The 19,792-nt window shown below is 39.7% G+C and overlaps 1 protein-coding gene across 1 annotated transcript in view; it reads right to left on the reverse strand.

Annotated features, from left to right (window-relative positions):
• Positions 1-19,517, reverse strand: part of LOC138947963 (centrosome-associated protein 350-like) — a 166,629-nt gene extending 147,112 nt beyond the window's left edge. Inside the window, exons 1-2 of the mRNA XM_070319486.1 lie at positions 19,360-19,517; positions 14,790-14,952 (exon numbers count right to left, since the gene is read on the reverse strand). Coding sequence (XP_070175587.1) covers positions 14,790-14,856 — 67 coding nt within the window. The 5' untranslated portion in view covers positions 14,857-14,952; positions 19,360-19,517. The remainder of the gene's footprint in view (positions 1-14,789; positions 14,953-19,359) is intronic.
• Between the last annotated feature and the right edge of the window lie 275 nt (positions 19,518-19,792).

Consider the following 19,792-nt stretch of genomic DNA (forward strand, 5'->3'; position numbering starts at 1 on the left):
CAAACAAACAAACCTCAGCCTAGGAACTCGTATTTGATCTTCATCTACGATCAATCATGCATTACACGATAAATAGTGCATGCTTTTTAAGGGCACTTTGCTACCTGCGGTGCCCAAAAACATTGTAATTTGTATGCACTACCAAAACCTTCAATTTAAAATAACGTTAAAAATAAAACTCTTTAGGCTTCTCCCTTTGAAAGGCTTGTGAATGTTCGATTCCAGTTTGTGTCCCAGAAGTGTCTAAAAGTGTTTGTGGAAAATTCCACACACGTTTTTCATCAAAACTATGAGAGACAATCAAAGGATCACCCCAGGAACTCGTAATGGACCTTAGTCAATCAATCACTCAATCACTCAATCAATGCACGATAATCAACCGGGAACACTGCATGGTTTTCAATGGCGCCCAAAAGTCTGCGTGGCAATTTCATACACGTTTCACAACAAACTTCTCGCAGTGACAGACAATCAAAGGAACTCGTATTTGATCTTCGTCAGTCAATCAATCATTACACGGCAACCAGTCGATCACTGCATGCCTTTCAAGGGCACTTTGCTCCCCGTAGTGCAACGCAACAAGTGGTCTCGCTCTACCTGTTGCGCTCTGTGCAGCTACTCATGTGCAACAATGCAGAATGCAGAACCTTGCAGCACTCTGCATGGCTTCTTATGGGATGTAAGAATTTCTCTCACTCTTGTTTCTCGACAAGAAGCAAGATTTATAAGCTTCGGTACAAGTGAGAGCAATATTTCTTCTTCTTCTTCGTTCATGGGCTGAAACTCCCACGTTCACTCATGTTTTTGCGTGAGTGGGTTTTTACGTGTATGACCGTTTTTACCCCGCCATTCATCAGGCAGCATACGCCGATCTTGGGGGAAGAGCAATATTTAAAGCAGAACAAATGTCAGCGATGTTATCTTTCTTACTGGTTCTCCTTCAAAGACCCGGAGGTCTTCAAAGAAAACTACTAAGAAACTTATCATTATTACCATCATTATTATCATTATCATCATCGTCATTATTCTTATTGGGTCATGGGTAAAATCGGAAGCTTCCTGTCTCAAATAAATCTTTACTTTTTTTTAGCACCACCAAAAATGAGCTGGGTTGAAATGTCTGCTGCAAACAACAGTGGGAGTCTTGACCAATTTATCAAATAAGCAAAACGCCTTTGATTCATAACCTGAGCTATAATACACATTCAAACCAGTAAACTAAAGCAAGGAATGTAATTACGTGATGACTTTTAATTCGACGAGACGACCATGACACACGCCCAAAATAAAGTGGTCCCCCTCTCTTGTATTCGATCTGAAATAGTCCTGAGGAATGCGGTCTACATATTGAGAGAGAGAGAGAGAGAGAGAGAGAGAGAGAGAGAGAGAGAGAGAGAGAGAGAGAGAGAGAGAGAGAGAAAGAGAAAGAGAGAGAATAAAAGTATCGGCCAAATATAAACCCAATATATAAAAAATAAAAAAAAGGCTAAAGACACACACTGGCCTCAAATAAAAACATGTCTTAAAACAGAATGCTTTTAAACTAGAGAAAATCTTAAATCTTAAACCAGAGGGTCTTATAAGAGGGTGTAAGTTTAAAGGCAGAGGCTTAATACATTGATATGGGAACTGGGATGCCGAAAGAGTCTGAAAGTGATATATCCCTCCAAGACAATACCTACATTCTGAGCATGGATCTTGAAATTGCTTTGAAATTGTACCCCTTGAGCTCTCAGAAAAAGCATGATTTTAGTCAAAAGCACAAAATCTTTTCATGTGTTAAAACACTACTCATCGAAAAGAAACAAACCCAAACTTACCACGATTACTCCAAGACGGAAAAGTCCTCACACGAAAATTAAGCAGCACACAAACACTTTTAAAAAAATCACATTGATGAAAAACTGCTCCGGCGATCACGAAAAATCGATCAGAAACTTGGAACAAAAGGAGTTCGAAAGTGACCGCACACACACACACACATCAAATATTGACTGAATGTAAAAAGAACCACACAGCAAAATCGAAATATCACTTCAAAAACAGTACATCCAGAAGTAGTTGTGTGAACGCTCAAGGAACGGTATGGTTTAGAACACACGAGGGATACCTAAGCAGACTTTTTAACAAATCGAAGCAGACGACAGGTCGAAGCAGACGACCAGTCGTCTTGGAGGGGGTTGGAATGGGAGTGAGGACACAGTACATTCAAGGCACCAGCACTTAGGACCTTCACAACCAGTCCTATACACGAGTCTACCCAACACAGCGCTATGTGTGTGTGTGTGACCGTAGGAACTCTACTGTATGTAAGTCTGTGTGCGTTACGCGGTGCTTGGTTGTGGCGAGTAGAAAGTAAGCCAGCGTTTGAGAGCTGGGTGTGTGTGTGTGTGTGTGTGAGCGACCGGCACAAGGCAAGCCAGCAGCACGCGGTATTACACACGATTTGTGCTTGCCCGTTACCGCAGTTCAATACTTACCTACAGCCTCTATTTTCGATCGTTTAGCTTCATGGCCTCGGACACCGCCACTGGGGGGGGACGGTTAGGGAGCCTCGAATAGCGTCGGGTATGACGGCGTGCAGGTGCCAAAAGTATTACTAATAAAGATCATAGTCCGTGTTGTTATTATCATTGTGGATTAATGTAACATACAGTGGTTCATGCGATGCGATGCCCCTCCGATGCGAGGACACCTCCCAAGAAAGAAGACCTTGTAATAATATTCCTTCTGTTGTCTTTTATTTATAACAAAAATAGACCTACACATGCCTGCAAGGCCGGGACACCTTTGGCTTGTCAAAAAATGCAGGTATCACAGTATTACAATGCTATACGTATTTCCGAAACACACACACACACCTCACCGTACCCCTCTAGCCACTGTCTCCAAACCCTCCCATATCCAGCCTGAGAGCCCAGGTATCCTTGGCACAAAGGGTCAAAATTCCCAAAAATAAGGCCTTAAATGAATAAGGCCTTATTTCAGGAAATAAGGGCTTATTTCTAAAGATCATTTTCATATACTCAATTTAATGAACATCAAAGCATTGTTATCGAGTTAACAACTATCCAGTCCGGTCTTTTTGCTAGAAACGAATTCTTGCTTGCATGCTAGCTTTCACTTACTTCATATAATTATTATCCCTTACTTACTTTTTATGATTAGTGAACAGGCAGACAATCGGACCGGCAAATAACCTTTCACGTTCATTCCTTCGTGTGTCATATCCTAAATAGAGTGGTACCTTTGATTAGAGGACACCTTTAGGCCAGAAGTGTCCCTACATTGCAAATGTCCTCTCGATGCAGTTAAACTTGAGAAGTTTGTAGACCGAGGGACAACATAGAATGTCCTTTATTGGGAGGTGTCCTCTCATCGGTGCATCACAGGTACCACTGTATGTAATACGTTGCCGGAGAGTTTGGGTAAGGAAAAGAGATCCAACCACCCAATAGACGATGTTTGGGAATAACTCGATGGGGTTTGTATGGGTTGTGAAAGAGTGAATACCCTTACTTTTAGTGGGACAAATAAATCCACACGTGCTCCTTGTCCACGTGTTTCAGACGCACCCCTCGCTGGTGATTGGCCCTTGAAATGTTTGTCCCCCAAAAAGCAAAGGTGTTCACTCTTCACAACCCATACAAACCCGACAGTTATTTCCGACCATTGTCTATTGAGTGGTTGGATCTTGTTTCCGTACCTACACTCTCCGGCAACGTACTACAGTGGTACCTGTGATGCCCCGATGACAGGACTCCTTCCAATAAGGGACATTTTCTGTTTGTCCTTCGGTCTATAAACTTCTTTAAAGTTTAACTGCATCTGTGTGTCTGTGTGTCTGTCCGTCTGTGTGTCTGTGTGTCTGTCTGTCTGTCTGTCTGTCTGTCTGTCTCTGTCTCTGTCTCTCTCTCTCTCTCTCTCTCTCTCTCTCTCTCTCTCTCTCTCTCTCTCTCTCTCTCTCTCTCTCTCTCTCTCAACTTCCGTGACATTCTTTTGTTTTTGTAGTTTAACGCACCACTGCAATTCAGAAGCATGGGACAAAAGCCAGTTTCCACAATTTCTTGAATTACGCACACTTCTAACAGCAGAAAAAAATCCTAGCAATAAACTGAATCGCGTTGTTGTGCGAAGGAAAGTTGTTCCAAACAGAACAATACGTGAGAACTGTCTCTATACATATATGCACAGGCTGGGACACTGAACTCTTGAAGATCAATAATTCGATATGTGGGCTTTTCTCTCAGTTCCCTGGTGAACACAAATGTAAGAAGGCTGGCCCGGAAATAACTCCCAAGTAAGGATTGTTTGGAAGCAAACTCAAATGCAAATACAGACGATCTATATTAGTTGTATACATAGTCAGATAGAAGACACAAATTCGACGTAAATAAAAGCTGTCTATATTAGTTGCTGACAATTACATAGTCTGAGAGAGAGAAAATCAAACGGAAATACAACAAACATTATATCTAGTGGGGTTGGGTGGGTTTTTTGTTTACAAAGGAGGAGGAATGAACCTGAAATGAAAAAGAAACGAATGTAGCTGTGGTACATACGACCCTATACTTTTGATCGCATACACTTCGTCCTGTGGCCGTAAACATTCACACCATGAAAGTTCAATTCTTGGACAATTTGTCTGTGGCTTACAACTATCTTCCGTCCAGTTTGTCAATCCCCACAAAAAAATCCGTCCAAGTTTTTGGATGGGGTAGACGCATCCTTCTGCTTGGTCACACACCAAAAATCAACCGTATGACTGATTCTTGCAGAGCGGAAATGTTTTGCTTTTGAAGCCGACACCTTTGTTATTTTGCCTAGTTTATTCAGCAAAAAAATCCAAGGTTGTACTGTAGCAGCCAGACTGTAGAGTTTAGGCTGAATGATTGTTCTTTTCCCAAATAAAATCCTGGGCAGATCCTGGTCGTATGCACGAGAGAAAAAAAAAAGAAGTTTTCAATTGAAACTACGTGAGCTAACCACAAAAAGCAAACGCAGGTGAAATAATGAAATACAATCCGTCCTATGTTCCCAACACCCTACATTCGACAGACGTTCTGGGTTGTAAAGGAAAGAAAATGCCCACCAAATTCTTAGGCGATCTAAATAGGATTACATACAATTCAAAGGACTATTTGTCAAGATAGCTTTTCTTAAGGAGGACCCACAAACACAATAGTTCAAGAGTTTTAAAAGACTCTTAGGCGATATAGCTTTTCTAAAAGAGGATTTACAGACACAAAGTCTAATAGCTCAAGAGGAACGCATGAAAAGACCAAAAGCAAATATCGCTGAAATTTAGATAAGTATTGATAATTTATTTGATCCTACACTGAGAACATTAGGCTGTGAGGTGTTTCTCCTTGAACCAAGGGCAAACCGAAGTTAATACAAATTACAATGATTGCACTTATTCCGATCAGACAGTACACCTCCACCAGATCAACTTTTCCTTTTACAAATTCTCAAAAGAATCGATACGTCCCAAAAGGCAATTAACTAAAAAAAAAAATATATATATATATACAAAAACGCCCGAAGCTATTTCAATATCGCGATAGAGTATTAAAGAGATCAATTGAACACTACAGTATTTATCGTATCAACAAATCATGTCCCAAATAGTCATCTGCTGGCCGATGTGAATGAGTGATATATTGTGTAAAAAAAAATTCCATCTCACATGGCATAAATAAATCCCTGCGCCTTGAATATGTGCACAATATAAATTGCATAAAAAAAAAATTAAAAAAAAAAATACCTGCGCTTAGAACTGTACCCACGGAATACGTGTGATATAAGCCTCATAGTGATTGATTGACTAGTACTGGGGACAGAATTTTTTTTTTTTAGCCACAGTAATGCAGTGGCCAGTGCACAAAAAACCTGCTTAATTTACAAGTCAATGTGCACCATTTAAAGGCCATGAAAGACAGCCATCACATTAGTCCGGAGTTTTATGTGGAATGGGACTGAACGTATCTGTTTTGCGACACCCCATTACTGGGAGCTAAAGAGACTTCAAAGAATACATTGGCACACTTGACACATTCAAACCGATCACTGGTACAGTGGTAGAAAGAATGGAATGTTTTCCACACCAGTGTAATCGCTTACTAAAAGAGGGGGGGGGAGGGGAGCCTTTAGTTTTGAACGAACACACATACACACACTACCCCTTGTTCTTTCCTTTCTCCCAGCCACACCTTTCAATGAAAACTAGTCATTGACACTTTTCTTTCAAATTAGTTTTATCGAGATTGTTCCCCAACATTGGCATACCATCCAGCCAGGCAACAAACAAGCCTTTATCTGAACTGACTTGCCTATTGCGAACATTGCAATGCGTTGCAGAAATTTCTTTGAGGGGTGAAAGATACGATAGCATATATATATATATAAGAGCCAAAAGGGATACTGAGCGTAACCCCCATTTCATGGCTTCAAAGATCTGAGAAACTCAAGTCTTATAAAAGGAGGGAGTCTTAAAATGGAGGTCAACTTACAGAGGTTATGAACAGAAGATCTTAAAAGCAAGGCCTTAACAAGTCGCGTAAGACGAAATTACTACATTTAGTCAAGCTGTGGAACTCACAGAATGAAACTGAACGTAGTCCGCCGCTAGTGCAAAAGGCAGTAAAAGTGACGAGCCTGTTTGGTGCGGTAGTGGTTGCGCTGTGCTTCATAGCACGCTTTACTGTACCTCTCTTCGTTTTAACTTTCTGAGCGTGTTTTTAATCCAAACATATCATATCTATATGTTTATGGAATCAGGAACCGACCAGGAATAAAATGAAATAGTTTTTAAAACGATTTTGGAAATTTAATTTTAATCATAATTTTTATATTTTTAATTTTCAGAGCTTGTTTTTAATCCGAATATAACATATTTATATGTTTTTGGAATCAGAACATGATGAAGAATAAAATAAAAGTAATTTTGGATCGTTTTATAAAAAAATAATTTTAATGACAATTTTCAGATTTTTAATGACCAAAGTCATTAATTAATTTGTAAGCCTCCATGCTGAAATGCAATACCGAAGTCCGGCCTTCGTCGAAGATTGCTTGGCCAAAATTTCAAAAATTTCAATCTATTTTATTGAAAATTGAGGGTGACTGACAGTGCCGCCTCAACTTTTACAAAAAACCGGATATGACGTCATAAAAGACATTTATCGAAAAAATGAAAGAAACGTCTGGGGATATCATACCCAGGAACTCTCATGTAAAATTTCATAAAGATCGGTCCAGTAGTTTACTCTGAATCGCTCTACACACACACACACACGCACAGACACACACACACACATACACCACGACCCTCGTCTCGATCCCCCCCTCTATGTTAAAACATTTAGTCAAAACTTGACTAAATGTAAAAAGAGGGAAGAGTAAAATAAGGGGGGTCCTGGGAGGGAATTTCCACTGTAGTTTCCATAAATAAGACTCAAAGTTCAAGACAAGTCTCAACACTGGATTGGTGCAACTCCCTCACACAAATGTCTTTGGGAACCTCGAGGTAGGATGGTATACACGTACGAAAGTTATACTAAGACATAAGACTCCAAATCAACAGAACCCTCTATTGAAACAAATACGGCGCAGAAATATCTATAAGAGCTGAAAGATATGGTGGTGCCAAATTGATAATTAAGATGAAAGACTTTAATTTACCCTCGTGCACAATTAGTCACTAGGATAATATTAGAAAGATTCGCAGTAATCTTTTTTTTTTTTAAATCAATTAAAAAAAAGTGTTTAAATGACACCACTGAACTAGTGACATCACTATGCGAACAATAAGCGAAAAAGCATTAATTACAAATGACAAAAATGGATGGATTAGTAGTATGTTCAGTAACTATAGATCAGTGATAACAGTCACAACAAAGATCGCTGTGTTCTGGGTTCAAACCAATCAATCAAATAACCCATCCGAACACAAACAATTACAATACCAGGAGTTTGCACATCAACATCACCAGTTGTAAGACCTTTATTTTTCAACAGACGTGCACACAATATGATCTGAAAATAATCTCTATAGTATAACTAGTGCTAACCCATGCCACCAATCTGAAGAACCATTATCAACATATAGTTGAACTGCTTTTCTCAGATGTTCAAAACCCTGAGAAAATCATGTTGGGTTGAAATAATCAACAATCAATGACATCAATATTGATTTCAATCTGTGTGTCTGTATTATATTAATTCATGTGTTTTGTTTGGTTTCGAACTTAACAACCCAACAACAAACACACAAACAAAAAGTTCAAATATATATATATGAGTTGTTCTTCAGTACTGGTGACAGAAAGGGGGAAAAGTGGTCAAAATTCAAATCTCTAGTTTTGTTTTTGAAATATTGCTTTTCATAAAGCAGAAATACTGTAGTATCTGTTGTACATAACAAACAAGAGGCGAAGCCTTCAAGGCTCACGTAAGAAATCGACAAACAGTAACACAAACTCAATCACTCCGTCACACACACACACACACACACACACACACACACACACACACACACACACACACACACACACACACACACACAGAGAAAGAGCATAGGTGAAACTGTGCAAGAAAGCGAGACACTAGATCTAGATCTGTCTGTCTGCATGTAGCCTACTTACAAGGACACGACTGCCAACTAGTCTCGGCGCGCTCAAAATAATAATGACCGAGACTGTCAGTACTTCCTTCGCGTGACGTCTAACCCTCTTACGTCATAATGTGACGTCAATGTAATGTGACGTCTTCAAATGTTAGAGTTTCTACCACAGACATACACACGCACAGACGCACGCACGCACGCACGCACGCACAGACAGACAAAGTTACGATCGCATAGGCTACACTTACGTGAGCCAAAAATCACTGGTTCACATGGTTCTTACATAATCTAACTTTTAAAGCTGGTTCTTGTGTGTCTGTGTACATGTGTATGTTTGTATGATGACGATAGGACCCAAAACGGCTGCACGGACTGAGACAGGAATTGCAGAGAATGTTCTTTGCCACTCGAGTCGTGTCATAAGGTACTTTTGGAATAGCAAATTTGAAAGGATTCTTCAAAAAACGGCGGAAAACATTATATACCCTGTGAGCTATCGAGGATCCTCCCCGTCTGGGCTGTCGAAACATGGTCTTGTTAAAAGACGTTTTCAAATGCGGCGGGGAGATACACTCGAAGCACATTTAGCGAAGTTATGTTGCCAAATCATCAAAGATCAACATTTCACAACACGGATCGATGCACACAGTCGAAATAGATGTGACTTTCACGTGACCGAAGACAACTTACTAGCAGACTAGCAGACGACAAGATCTAAATATTTAGATCAGTGTAAGAGCAATCCGTTGAAGAACAGTTACTCCGCTTACTATTCGTCTTCAGTTAAGCTTATTTCCCCTGCCATAAGTTTCCTTGCAGATCTGCAGTCGCGTAGTGAAATGAACTAGTGTCATCGGAAGATTCTTCTCAGTCAATGATCAAAGCACAGTAAGTTCTATGCTGACAAAAGTCACTTTCGGACAACACGACGATTGACTTAATTTATGAGCCCAAAAGTAACAATATCGACAAGAATGTACGCATTTGACATTAAATGAAACATTCATAGACAGTTTCCAAGTCACCAGATCTGCCAAAGAGCCGTCATTCGTGAAAAAACGATGATTTTAATCAGACAGGTATCGGAAACAAGCCTTGGTCACCTGCGTTATTCCTTCCAAGGCGACGTGACGGCGCCACATTTGTTTGTTTATGGCTGTTTATCGCGAAACAACACAGTTGAAATTTGTGTGTAAAATACCACAAATTTGTGGTGAATCAGTTCGTCATCTGCGTTTCGATTGTAATTAAGTCAGATTGGAGTTACTTTGAATCGAAGGCGAGGGTAACCTGCGTTATTTGTGGGACATCGTGAACAAATTTGATTGCAATATTTTATACAGAAAGTAAATTTCAATGATTCTGGCTCAGACTTGTAGATCTGTTATGCAGTGTGTTGGTAGTGTATCTGCTTTTCTGCTGTGAAGCTCATTTGGAGTGATACGCTGATCGAAGTGGGGTACCCTATGTGGGACATCAGCCGTATGCAGATTACGCCTCAGAACACTCTCGCATTTCACAAAGACAACAATAATTTGCAACATTTCAAGAACTGCATCAGTTTTATTAGATACTATTTCAACAACAACAGCACAAACACGACTATTATCAACAACACAGAACGGGAGGTAAGTCTTCAAAGACGCACCAAGTGTGCGTTCCCGTTTTTGGACGCCATTTTTGCTGGCATTTTCATAGTAAATCTTAATATTTCCATATCTATTGAATGATTTTGGTATTTTCTTTGATTGTGCCGATTCTCCTATCTCTCTGGCATGTACTGGGTGCTTTGTGACCAGTTTCTCCCCTAGACTGTATTGAAAAATGCGTCCGTGTGAGCTGACCCCCACTTGTGACCAGTAGCAAAGAACAACTCATATGCAACCGCACTTGAATATTGAAATGAATGGTGGCAAAAGCAAACATCTGTTGAAAAGAAGTGCAAACGGCCCCTTAGTACATTTATCAAACTCACCCCAACCAGTACAATAGCAATGAAAACAAGAGTGAGTTTAAGTGCTTTACCCCTTGGTTTTAACTCTTTGCTTCCATCGGGTCAACCTAAGATTTACGAGCGTATTCCTCAGGGCCAAAGAATGTTCCTAACTGGGTAGTCAGGGCAAGTTGTGTTGCGAAGGCCAAAGGGCCGACATAAAACTGGTGGGGAAAAAACCAGGCCTGCTGCCAGCTTGACAGATATATATGTACGCTCTGAAATCAATGGTTTCTTGTGCACCTATTTGCGTAGGTGTTTGTCGTCTTGGACGAATCAAAACTCTCTGCAGACCCTCTCTGTCTCTCTCTCTCTCTTGCTCTGGTTTGATCAAGGAAGGTAAGGGACAAATCGTCAGCCCTCAAAGAGAGTTAAATGCCTCATGAAAGCAAGTGCATAATTAATGATGCCCATTACACCTTTGGTACTCTCCCTGTGGCTGATCTACAAACCGCTTTTCAACCAATTTTTCTCAGGTGCAAGTCGCTCAGAAACTGGCGAGGCAAAATCAGCTGTTCAATTTAAATGACACGTCTGTTAAACGGAAAAGTTTTGGGGGGAATGAAGTAACTATGTTTGAAGAAACTCAGCAACAAATATTGTGAATAAAAGTTTATCTAAAATTTGAATCATACTTTTTAAAAACTTGCATCTTTCTTTATTTGGTGTTTAACGTCGTTTTCAACCACGAAGGTTATATCGCGACGGGGAAAGGGGGGGAGATGGGATAGAGCCACTTGTTAATTGTTTCTTGTTCACAAAAGCACTAATCAAAAAATTGCTCCAGGGGCTTGCAACGTAGTACAATATATTACCTTACTGGGAGAATGCAAGTTTCCAGTACAAAGGACTTAACATTTCTTACATACTGCTTGACTAAAATCTTTACTAACATTGACTATATTCTATACAAGAAACACTTAACAAGGGTAAAAGGAGAAACAGAATCCGTTAGTCGCCTCTTACGACATGCTGGGGAGCATCGGGTAAATTCTTCCCCCTAACCCGCGGGGGGTTTGTATTTGCATTATTTGTTGCAAAATTTCATACTATGATTGTGCACATGGCCTCAAATGGTGTTGGCTTTATTATATATTATATGCAATCACAAACTGTTCATCTTCGAACAAATATATCTTCCGTTTCTCAGGATATTCCTACATTGTACATGGATTATGTAAAAACAAGCAAGCCTCAACACTGAGTTCCTGGAGGTGGATTGAGAACTATCAGTAGAACTTTCCTCTTGCATGATGGGACTTTTTGGAAAACCGCAATGGAAACTGAATTCAAAACTCTCTATCAGAAGAGCTCAAAAGAATGTCAAAGTCAAACTGTCTAATATTACTATTAGTAGTTTGGTGTGAAGTGTTTCCACCAAACCTAAAAGAAAATCAAATTGACCCAAATAAACAAGCTCAAACCCAGAAAGAGTAATACCACAAGGACCCAACTGACTCAAGTTACAAAGACATCAAACAAGGTCTGACATTTTGAAACATAAAATGACCAGACATGCACAAAAAGTAGTCATTATGCCTTTACATTTTGGATTACAAAAAGGCCAGAGACGGTCAAAGAGTAAGTTATGACTATGCTTAAAACTTTTAGAACAGAAAATGCCAAGAGTGCATAAAAAGGTAGTCACTAAACCTTGTACTTTTGAAACCCAAAATGTAAAGAACTAGGCACAAAAAGAGTGGCCATAAAAAGAAGTGAAAGGCCAGAAGTGGTTTGCACTGTATATAACTTATTCACAAGCTTCAGGGCACCCAGGCCATAGAAACAGTGAAACGTACCAGTACAGGTATGTGTGCATGAAATGCCGCTGTGCATTATAATTTATATACTGGAACCCGCTTTTTTAACCTCCAAAAAACTGAACAAATTGGACTTCACCAAGAGGGAGTTTCAAAATATGGTTACATTTCTGATTTGTAGACATGATACTGGAGGGAAGATCTGAGGGAACAATGTCTTGAAAGGGAGGACATTCAAAATCAAAACAAACTTCAATGGTACGACTCTTTTAGTCTTATGTTAGTTCAATTCTGTACAAATACCACAAATGGGGAAAAGCTGAAAGCGTTTTTTCCTTTCACAGCTAATTGTGTCATGAAAAATGTGCATTGGAGGAGGCCTCATTTCTACGATCATAACTCCACCACAATAAAAGCTGAATGACTTATAAGGGTTAGCTATAAAAGACTCAAAGGGTTTTACTTTATTTTATTTTCAAAAGCATGATAAGCATACTGGTGTATCGTATGACTTTCAGCAATAGACGTTTAAGGAAACAACTCTGTCAGGATTTTCAAGCTGTGTGGTAGAGTAAGCGCCCCAGACATCAAGGCAAGCTTTTCAAAGGCGAAGCAACAGCCCCCTCCTGACCAACTTTAACCTGCCATGACGACGAAAAACTAACTCGGATGTGTATGTTAATTGTTAAGCAGTGTGCGCTTTTCTTTTGAAAATGTATACTCATCGGAGTTCCCTAGTTGGGGCAATGAACGCTGGCTGGCAGTGATCGGCGATAACATCTTTTGATTGAGGTCACGTGGGTTTGGCTTGAGGTTACATGGGCTTATGAAAACATGTGTGCTTAGCGATTGCTGCCAGTTATCATCAGTTCCGATGTGCATAATTTCGAGCGCACACAGACTGTATAACATACACATCAGAGTTAGTTGTTCGTTGCCATTGCATGTCTCAGCCAGTCAGCAACTTACTGTTGCTTTACCTCGCTTAGAAAAGCTAAAAAAAATCCTTATAGAGTTATTTCTGAACATTGTCTATTAAACCGAGTTATGTGATAATATAACACGACGAGGCCCCTTTTCACTCTATTGTTAACTAATTTTAAGATCCTTTTTCTGGCGCCCAACAATGTGACTCATTGTTTACATTTACAAGTAACACTAACAGTAACAGTGAGAGGTCACAGTTTTCTGCACGTCAACTTTTATGAGTCACACTTCCATTCACATTTTCAGTGCTAAACTTCTAGTAGCCATATATATAATAGGCAGTAAACAGTTCCTTCTTCAAATTCACTTTTCTCAAGAAGGCAGCAACAACATTCTTGCACTAGGCAGCAAGGTATACACCATTCTAAACATTTTTTATTACTGTGGGTGGGCATACAAATCGACATTGTATCAATCCAGAAGGTGTCGCTTTGGCACAGAGAAAAAAGAATTACTAGTCAAGATACTGCTATAGGATTTAAAGCTTGGTGGTTGAAATTGTAAAAGCAAATGCTCAATCTAAGTCCCTTTCACGAGTATGCTCTTGAAAATGGAAAGTTCAGTGATTTGGTGTATGGGTGTGCGTGTTAATGTTAGTGAATCTACAAACAGCAGAAAATGACACACACTATTTTGTTCCAAGCAGTCAACCCGCCTCACATTATTCATGCTAATTACAATATAATCTCTCATACTCTTAGTGGATGCATTATAAAGGAGGACACCTCGGCTGAGGTACTCTAGAAAGTTACCATCCCAACCGGAGCCAGCCGCGGGGTCGGATTGGTTGAAACTGAGGGGTGGTAACTTTCTTGTGCACCTCAGCCTTGTTGTTGGTTTCATCAATGGACATCTACACAACAACAACAACAAAACAGATCTCAAGGATGTCCCCCAATCTGTGTTATACAATCAAAATGCCACTGTCATCAAATAACATCTTAAATGAAGTGATACTTTTAGCAATTTTACAAAGTCAAAGCGCCCCGTGAACTGAAAATAAGATTCCCAGTAATTAACATTCAGAGAACATGTACAATGAAGTTAAGGACACTTTTGGCTGGTGCAAAGCATATCATCTTGCGGGTATGTTGCTAAGACCCATTCTCTTTGGCAAATCTGCTGAAATGGCAGTTTTTTCTTCCTCTTCTTCTTCAGTGTTTGACAGTTGTATCACTGAAAATGCAGTAAAAGTTTCCAAAATGTTGTAGGTTTAACTTTAAGGCTCACCCTTTTCCACTTTAAAGTTTTTAGAGATTTGAAATAAGATGAGGCTTTTCACTGTCTACACAACCATGTGTATTCCAGCACACTCACCTCTATTCAGTTGCTGGTCTTAGCGATTTGAAACAAGATGAGGCGTTTCACAGTCTAAGAAAGCCAAGCGACAACCGTGTCTTATGACATATTCCCGTGCACTCACCTCTATTCAGTTGCTGGTCTTCGCCACCATACCCAGGGTCCCGACTCTTGCCGCGACTTGGCTGCATGATGGACGAAAAGTGATCGATGAACTCTGCCTCTTGCTCTGACAAGTTACAAGCCTGGATTCCCTCTCCGTCTCACATCTTGATGCTCAGGTCAACCTGCAACAACAAAACTTTCAATGAAACGATAATAGTATTAATACATTTATCAACAATACGTTTTCGTAAATTTGAAAGGGGCATGCGAAGAAAAAAATCATCAAGACTACAGTTACAAAGCAAGAGTACAAAAAAGACAATGTCACGTTCTCCAGTGGACATCATGGAAGAAAACAAAACACATCAAAGGTAAATTCTAATGACAAATCAAAATCATAGTGTCACTTTTAATCTGAATGTTGATAGGATCAACAACTAAAACATGAGAAAAAACTTCTGATGTTACCGTTTTATTAATGAAAAGTGGTTATTTCTAATTTTCTTCAATGAAATTGTAAAGGCTAGCTTTGTCAGTCCCTGCTTTTCTTTCAATGCTCCACCTCAACTATAAACCTATACAGCAATTTTTGTGAACTAAATTTTATTTCTTCTTTGAATCTTTCAGTTTCATAATTAGTGCAACAACAAAGAAGTAATTCCAAAGATAATATTGTTCAGCTGAGGTCGAATCTGACTTTTCAAAGTAAAGTGCACATTGGGTACCCTGCTCTGCAAGTGCAAAGTAGGTTGCATAATTATTTTGATACAACTTTAAAACAATTTAAGCTGTCTGGTACATATATTTTATATGCCTGTCATTTAACCTTTTGGCAGGAAACAGATAAACAGTAAACAGCTGGGCTGATGATTAAACTGTACAGTGGACCCCCCCCCCCCCCCCCTCCTTTTTAAGATCTCCAAATTTAAAACTCCCTCCCTTTTAACACTTTCTGCCCCCACCTATGTTGACCCAGTTTTTTTTTTTTAGCCGAAACCAGCTGTGCTGCAGCAGGTCACTCAGAATTGTAGTAACTGAGTAGTAACTGTGTATCAACACGCTGGAATGCAGGCGTTAGATTGACGTTACAGGAAGCGACTGAAGTGACTGTGTGTACGGATATATATCCGTACCAGGTCAGATAGAGCCATATGAGTGGGTACGGATATATCCGTACCTGGGAGACAATGAGTTAAGACCTTATGTTTACAGACTGTTCATAACCTCTGTAAATTTACCTCCATTTTAAGACTCCCTCCTGTTTAAGACCCGATTTTCTCAGATTGTTGGAGGTCGTAAAAAGGGGGTTCCACCGTACCTAGCAACTCACTACAATATGTAGCTGTGATGAAACTTACATAGAACTTTGGAGTAACCAATAACATCCCAACAATGCAAGAGTTCTCTCACGACAGATATGTTTTGGTCAAAATACATTGTAAAACTAAGAGGAAAAGAATATGTTTGTTTTCAATGAAAAAGGTCAAGGGCAAAAAAATAGGGTCGGTAGGTTGGTCACTCTTTAATTTTTTTGTAATTGAAGTTTGCTTTTCATTTACACAGGCTCATCTGTCTTTTGATTGGCTGGAAAGCGTGGTTTGCTTTTCATTTACACAGGCTCATCTGTCTTTTGATTGGCTGGAAAGCGTGGTTTGCTTTTTATTTACTCAGGCTCATCTGTCTTTTGATTGGCTGGAAAGCGTGGTTTGCTTTTTATTTACACAGGCTCATCTGTCTTTTGATTGGCTGGAAAGCGTGGTTTGCTTTTCATTTACACAGGCTCATCTGTCTTTTGATTGGCTGGAAAGCGTGGTTTGCTTTTTATTTACTCAGGCACATCTGCTTTTTTATTGGCAAGAAATCGCGCAATCCGTGTCCCCTGGATGTCAGAGGAGAGTAACTTCCCTTGTACAGTATAAAGTCTTCAAAATCAAATGTTGTCATTTGTAATTGATATATTTTTTGAATGTTCAAAATAAGGTCAAGTGTCGAGAGGAAAAAATACGGCTGGGGAATCAGAAACATTAAAAAAAATTCCTTGGCCATACCAAAAATACTGTTACACCGCAAGAACCCTCTTGTGACAGATATAGTGGTCAAAATAACACTAAACAGAGAAATAGACAACACTAGGTTTCCTCTCATTGGAGAGGCCTAACAGTAACAATACAGGTACCACTGTATAGCATAAGCAAGTATCACAATAGGAACTCTTTGCCTCAAGGTAGTTTTTTTTTTAATTTCACTCTAGCACACCTGCTTAATTCAAAGCGTGGTACAGATTGTTTGGTGTCACATGAATCTTCACTAATTATACAGAGCACACGGAAAAACTTTTCGACGTCACAATACACTAAGGCCAAAAACAAAAAAATAGGTGTGGTTGTACATAGCCACAAAAAATAGGGTAGGAAGGTAGGCAATCACTTTTTTTTTTTAACTTTTTTTTCTAATGTGTACAAATTAAACCTACTTGACAGGGAAATAAGTGTGCGACTCGAGCGCTTTCGCTTTCATTGCGTTTTCTGCACTCGGTTTTTGAGTCACTTGAGAAAAAGTGACTCTATGTAATCGGTCAGTGTTAGTCTGTCCGGCCGGCCGGCCGGCCGGCCGTCCGTAGACACCACCTTAACGTTGGACTTTTCTCGGAAACTATCAAAGCGATCCGGCTCATATTTTGTTTAGTCGTGACCTCCAATGACCTCTACACTTTAACGATGGTTTTGTTGACCTTTGACCTTTTTCAAGGTCACAGGTCAGCGTCAAAGGAAAAATTAGACATTTTATATCTTTGACAAAGTTCATCGGATGTGATTGAAACTTTGTAGGATTATTCTTTACATCAAAGTATTTACATCTGTAGCCTTTTACGAACGTTATCAGAAAAACAAGGGAGATAACTAGCCTTTTCTGTTCGGCAACACACAACTTAACGTTGGGCTTTTCTCGGAAACTATAAAAGTGACCGGGCTCAAATTTTATGTGAACGTGACTCCCAGTGACCTCTACACTTTGACGTCTGCTTTGGTGACCTTTGACCTTTTTCAAGGTCACAGGTATGTCTTGAAGAAAAAAAATTGAAATATCATATCTCTGAAACTATTCATCGGATTTGATTCAAACTTTATAGGATTATTCTTTACATCAAATTATTTACATCTGTATTGTGTTGTGAATAGCAATTTCTTCCTGTCCATCTGATGCCTCATATAATATTCAGAACTGCGAAAGTGACTCGATCGAGCGTTTGCTCTTCTTGTTTTTGACAAATGTAATAAAAAGTTGTAGGGTCGGCCCCTAAACATAGGGTAGGTCGGGTTACCGTAACCACACCTTTTTTTTTTTAGGCCTAAGCATTGATGGGTTGTAAAATGTCAAGCTTTTTGTGGATAAAGACCAATTTGCAGTATCTAACTACTCAATTGCCAAATAAAGTAAAGAACTTTTGTGCTTGTAAGTCCCAGCTTGATCAAATTGCCGGAACTAGGCATCTCAACCTCTCCATTTAACATCCAGTGATCCATTTAAAATAGCAATCACTTACAATGCTACAATGTCAACTGATAAGAAATAACATGTACTGTACCAGGCACAACAAAAGACACCAGAAGATTCAAAGCTGTAAATGCTGAACACATAAAAGGGTAGATTTATGCACAGCAAACAAATCAGTATCTCATGACATATAGTTTAAAGAATGTACTTGAAATCGGGATCATTTGAAAAGCCGCAATTCCAATCAAAATGAAGGCGGTCTCAGATGAAAGGGAACAAGGAAATTCAACACTGTTTGCACTTGCAGTGAGCAATAAAATAAAAAGTTCTTACTTGTAGATCACTATCACATTTACACATCTACACTATGGAACCTTTCCCCCAACAACATCCCCCTCTCCCCCCCCCCCCCCCCCCCTTAGAAATTCACAAAACTATACATTGAGAACAAGGAAATCGTAAAGTATGGCATCAACAATAAAACAAGCATCTATGGGCACTGAGAAAACTAGTCCTTGAAATTTTGACTAATTAGAGTATACTGTCAGTTGGACTGTTCACAAACTGGACTAATCACTATCTAATGATCTTGATACATATACATGTATCTAGGCTACACGTACTGCTCGTCAGTCATAGTGAAAAAATAAATCTCAGTGAAAACGAAGTTTATTATGAAGGTTTCTAGCATCATGACTTTGAGAAACTGCCAGTGTCACCCCCCCCCCTCCCACACACACATTAATTGTATCGGCTTCAAACAACAGGTCTAAGCGTCTGGCTGTCACTGTCAGCAAGTTGCAAACAGTGCAGTTTCAATGTTGTCCAAACTGCACAGATTCGCCAATTAGCTCAAGTTACGCAATGTAATACAAATCTTAATTAACTGCCCACTGTAAACATCAAACAGATTGCACAAAGACTGCAGTTAAAGTCTACCCAGAATGACCAAACAACATGGGTCCCAAACACTATAAACTGATCACAGGGGTTTACTCTGCTAAAACCTTGATCGCAATCGTAGAATCAATGGCATTATTTGCGATTTTTGTGTTTGTTTACGATCACAAAACAAAAGATCTAGCGTCTCTTACTGTAAACATTCTTCTTTTCCATGGCTAGTTTCCAAACTATGTTGGCAGTCAGCAAGCAGGCGTGGTATTGACGCAAGCAGGGCAGGTTTAGTAGTCCTTCAGAGCGAAGAAAAACATGTTTCAACGGCTACCAAATCCACCGCCATGGAATGCGCTTCCGCTAGTGTCGCTTTGTGGGAAGTCCAAGGGAGGCAACGCTTGCGTAAAGAGAAACTCTTCCACAGCGAGAGGATGAAGAGTTATCTCAAGTTGTGTGTTGACACAAACACTGTACATGAGTAGTTTCTTTGGTTGACAGTAATGTGCGCGTCGTGTGCGTGGGGGGATGCTTGCATGTGTGTAATACAGAAACATCAGTGCTCATGAATGCATTAAGCGTGTGAGTGTGTGCACATTTGTGTAAAAAAGTATAGGTGATGCAACCAAATAGTGT

The sequence above is a fragment of the Littorina saxatilis genome, linkage group LG15, assembly GCF_037325665.1.
Source record: "Littorina saxatilis isolate snail1 linkage group LG15, US_GU_Lsax_2.0, whole genome shotgun sequence".
Classification (NCBI taxonomy): domain Eukaryota; kingdom Metazoa; phylum Mollusca; class Gastropoda; order Littorinimorpha; family Littorinidae; genus Littorina; species Littorina saxatilis.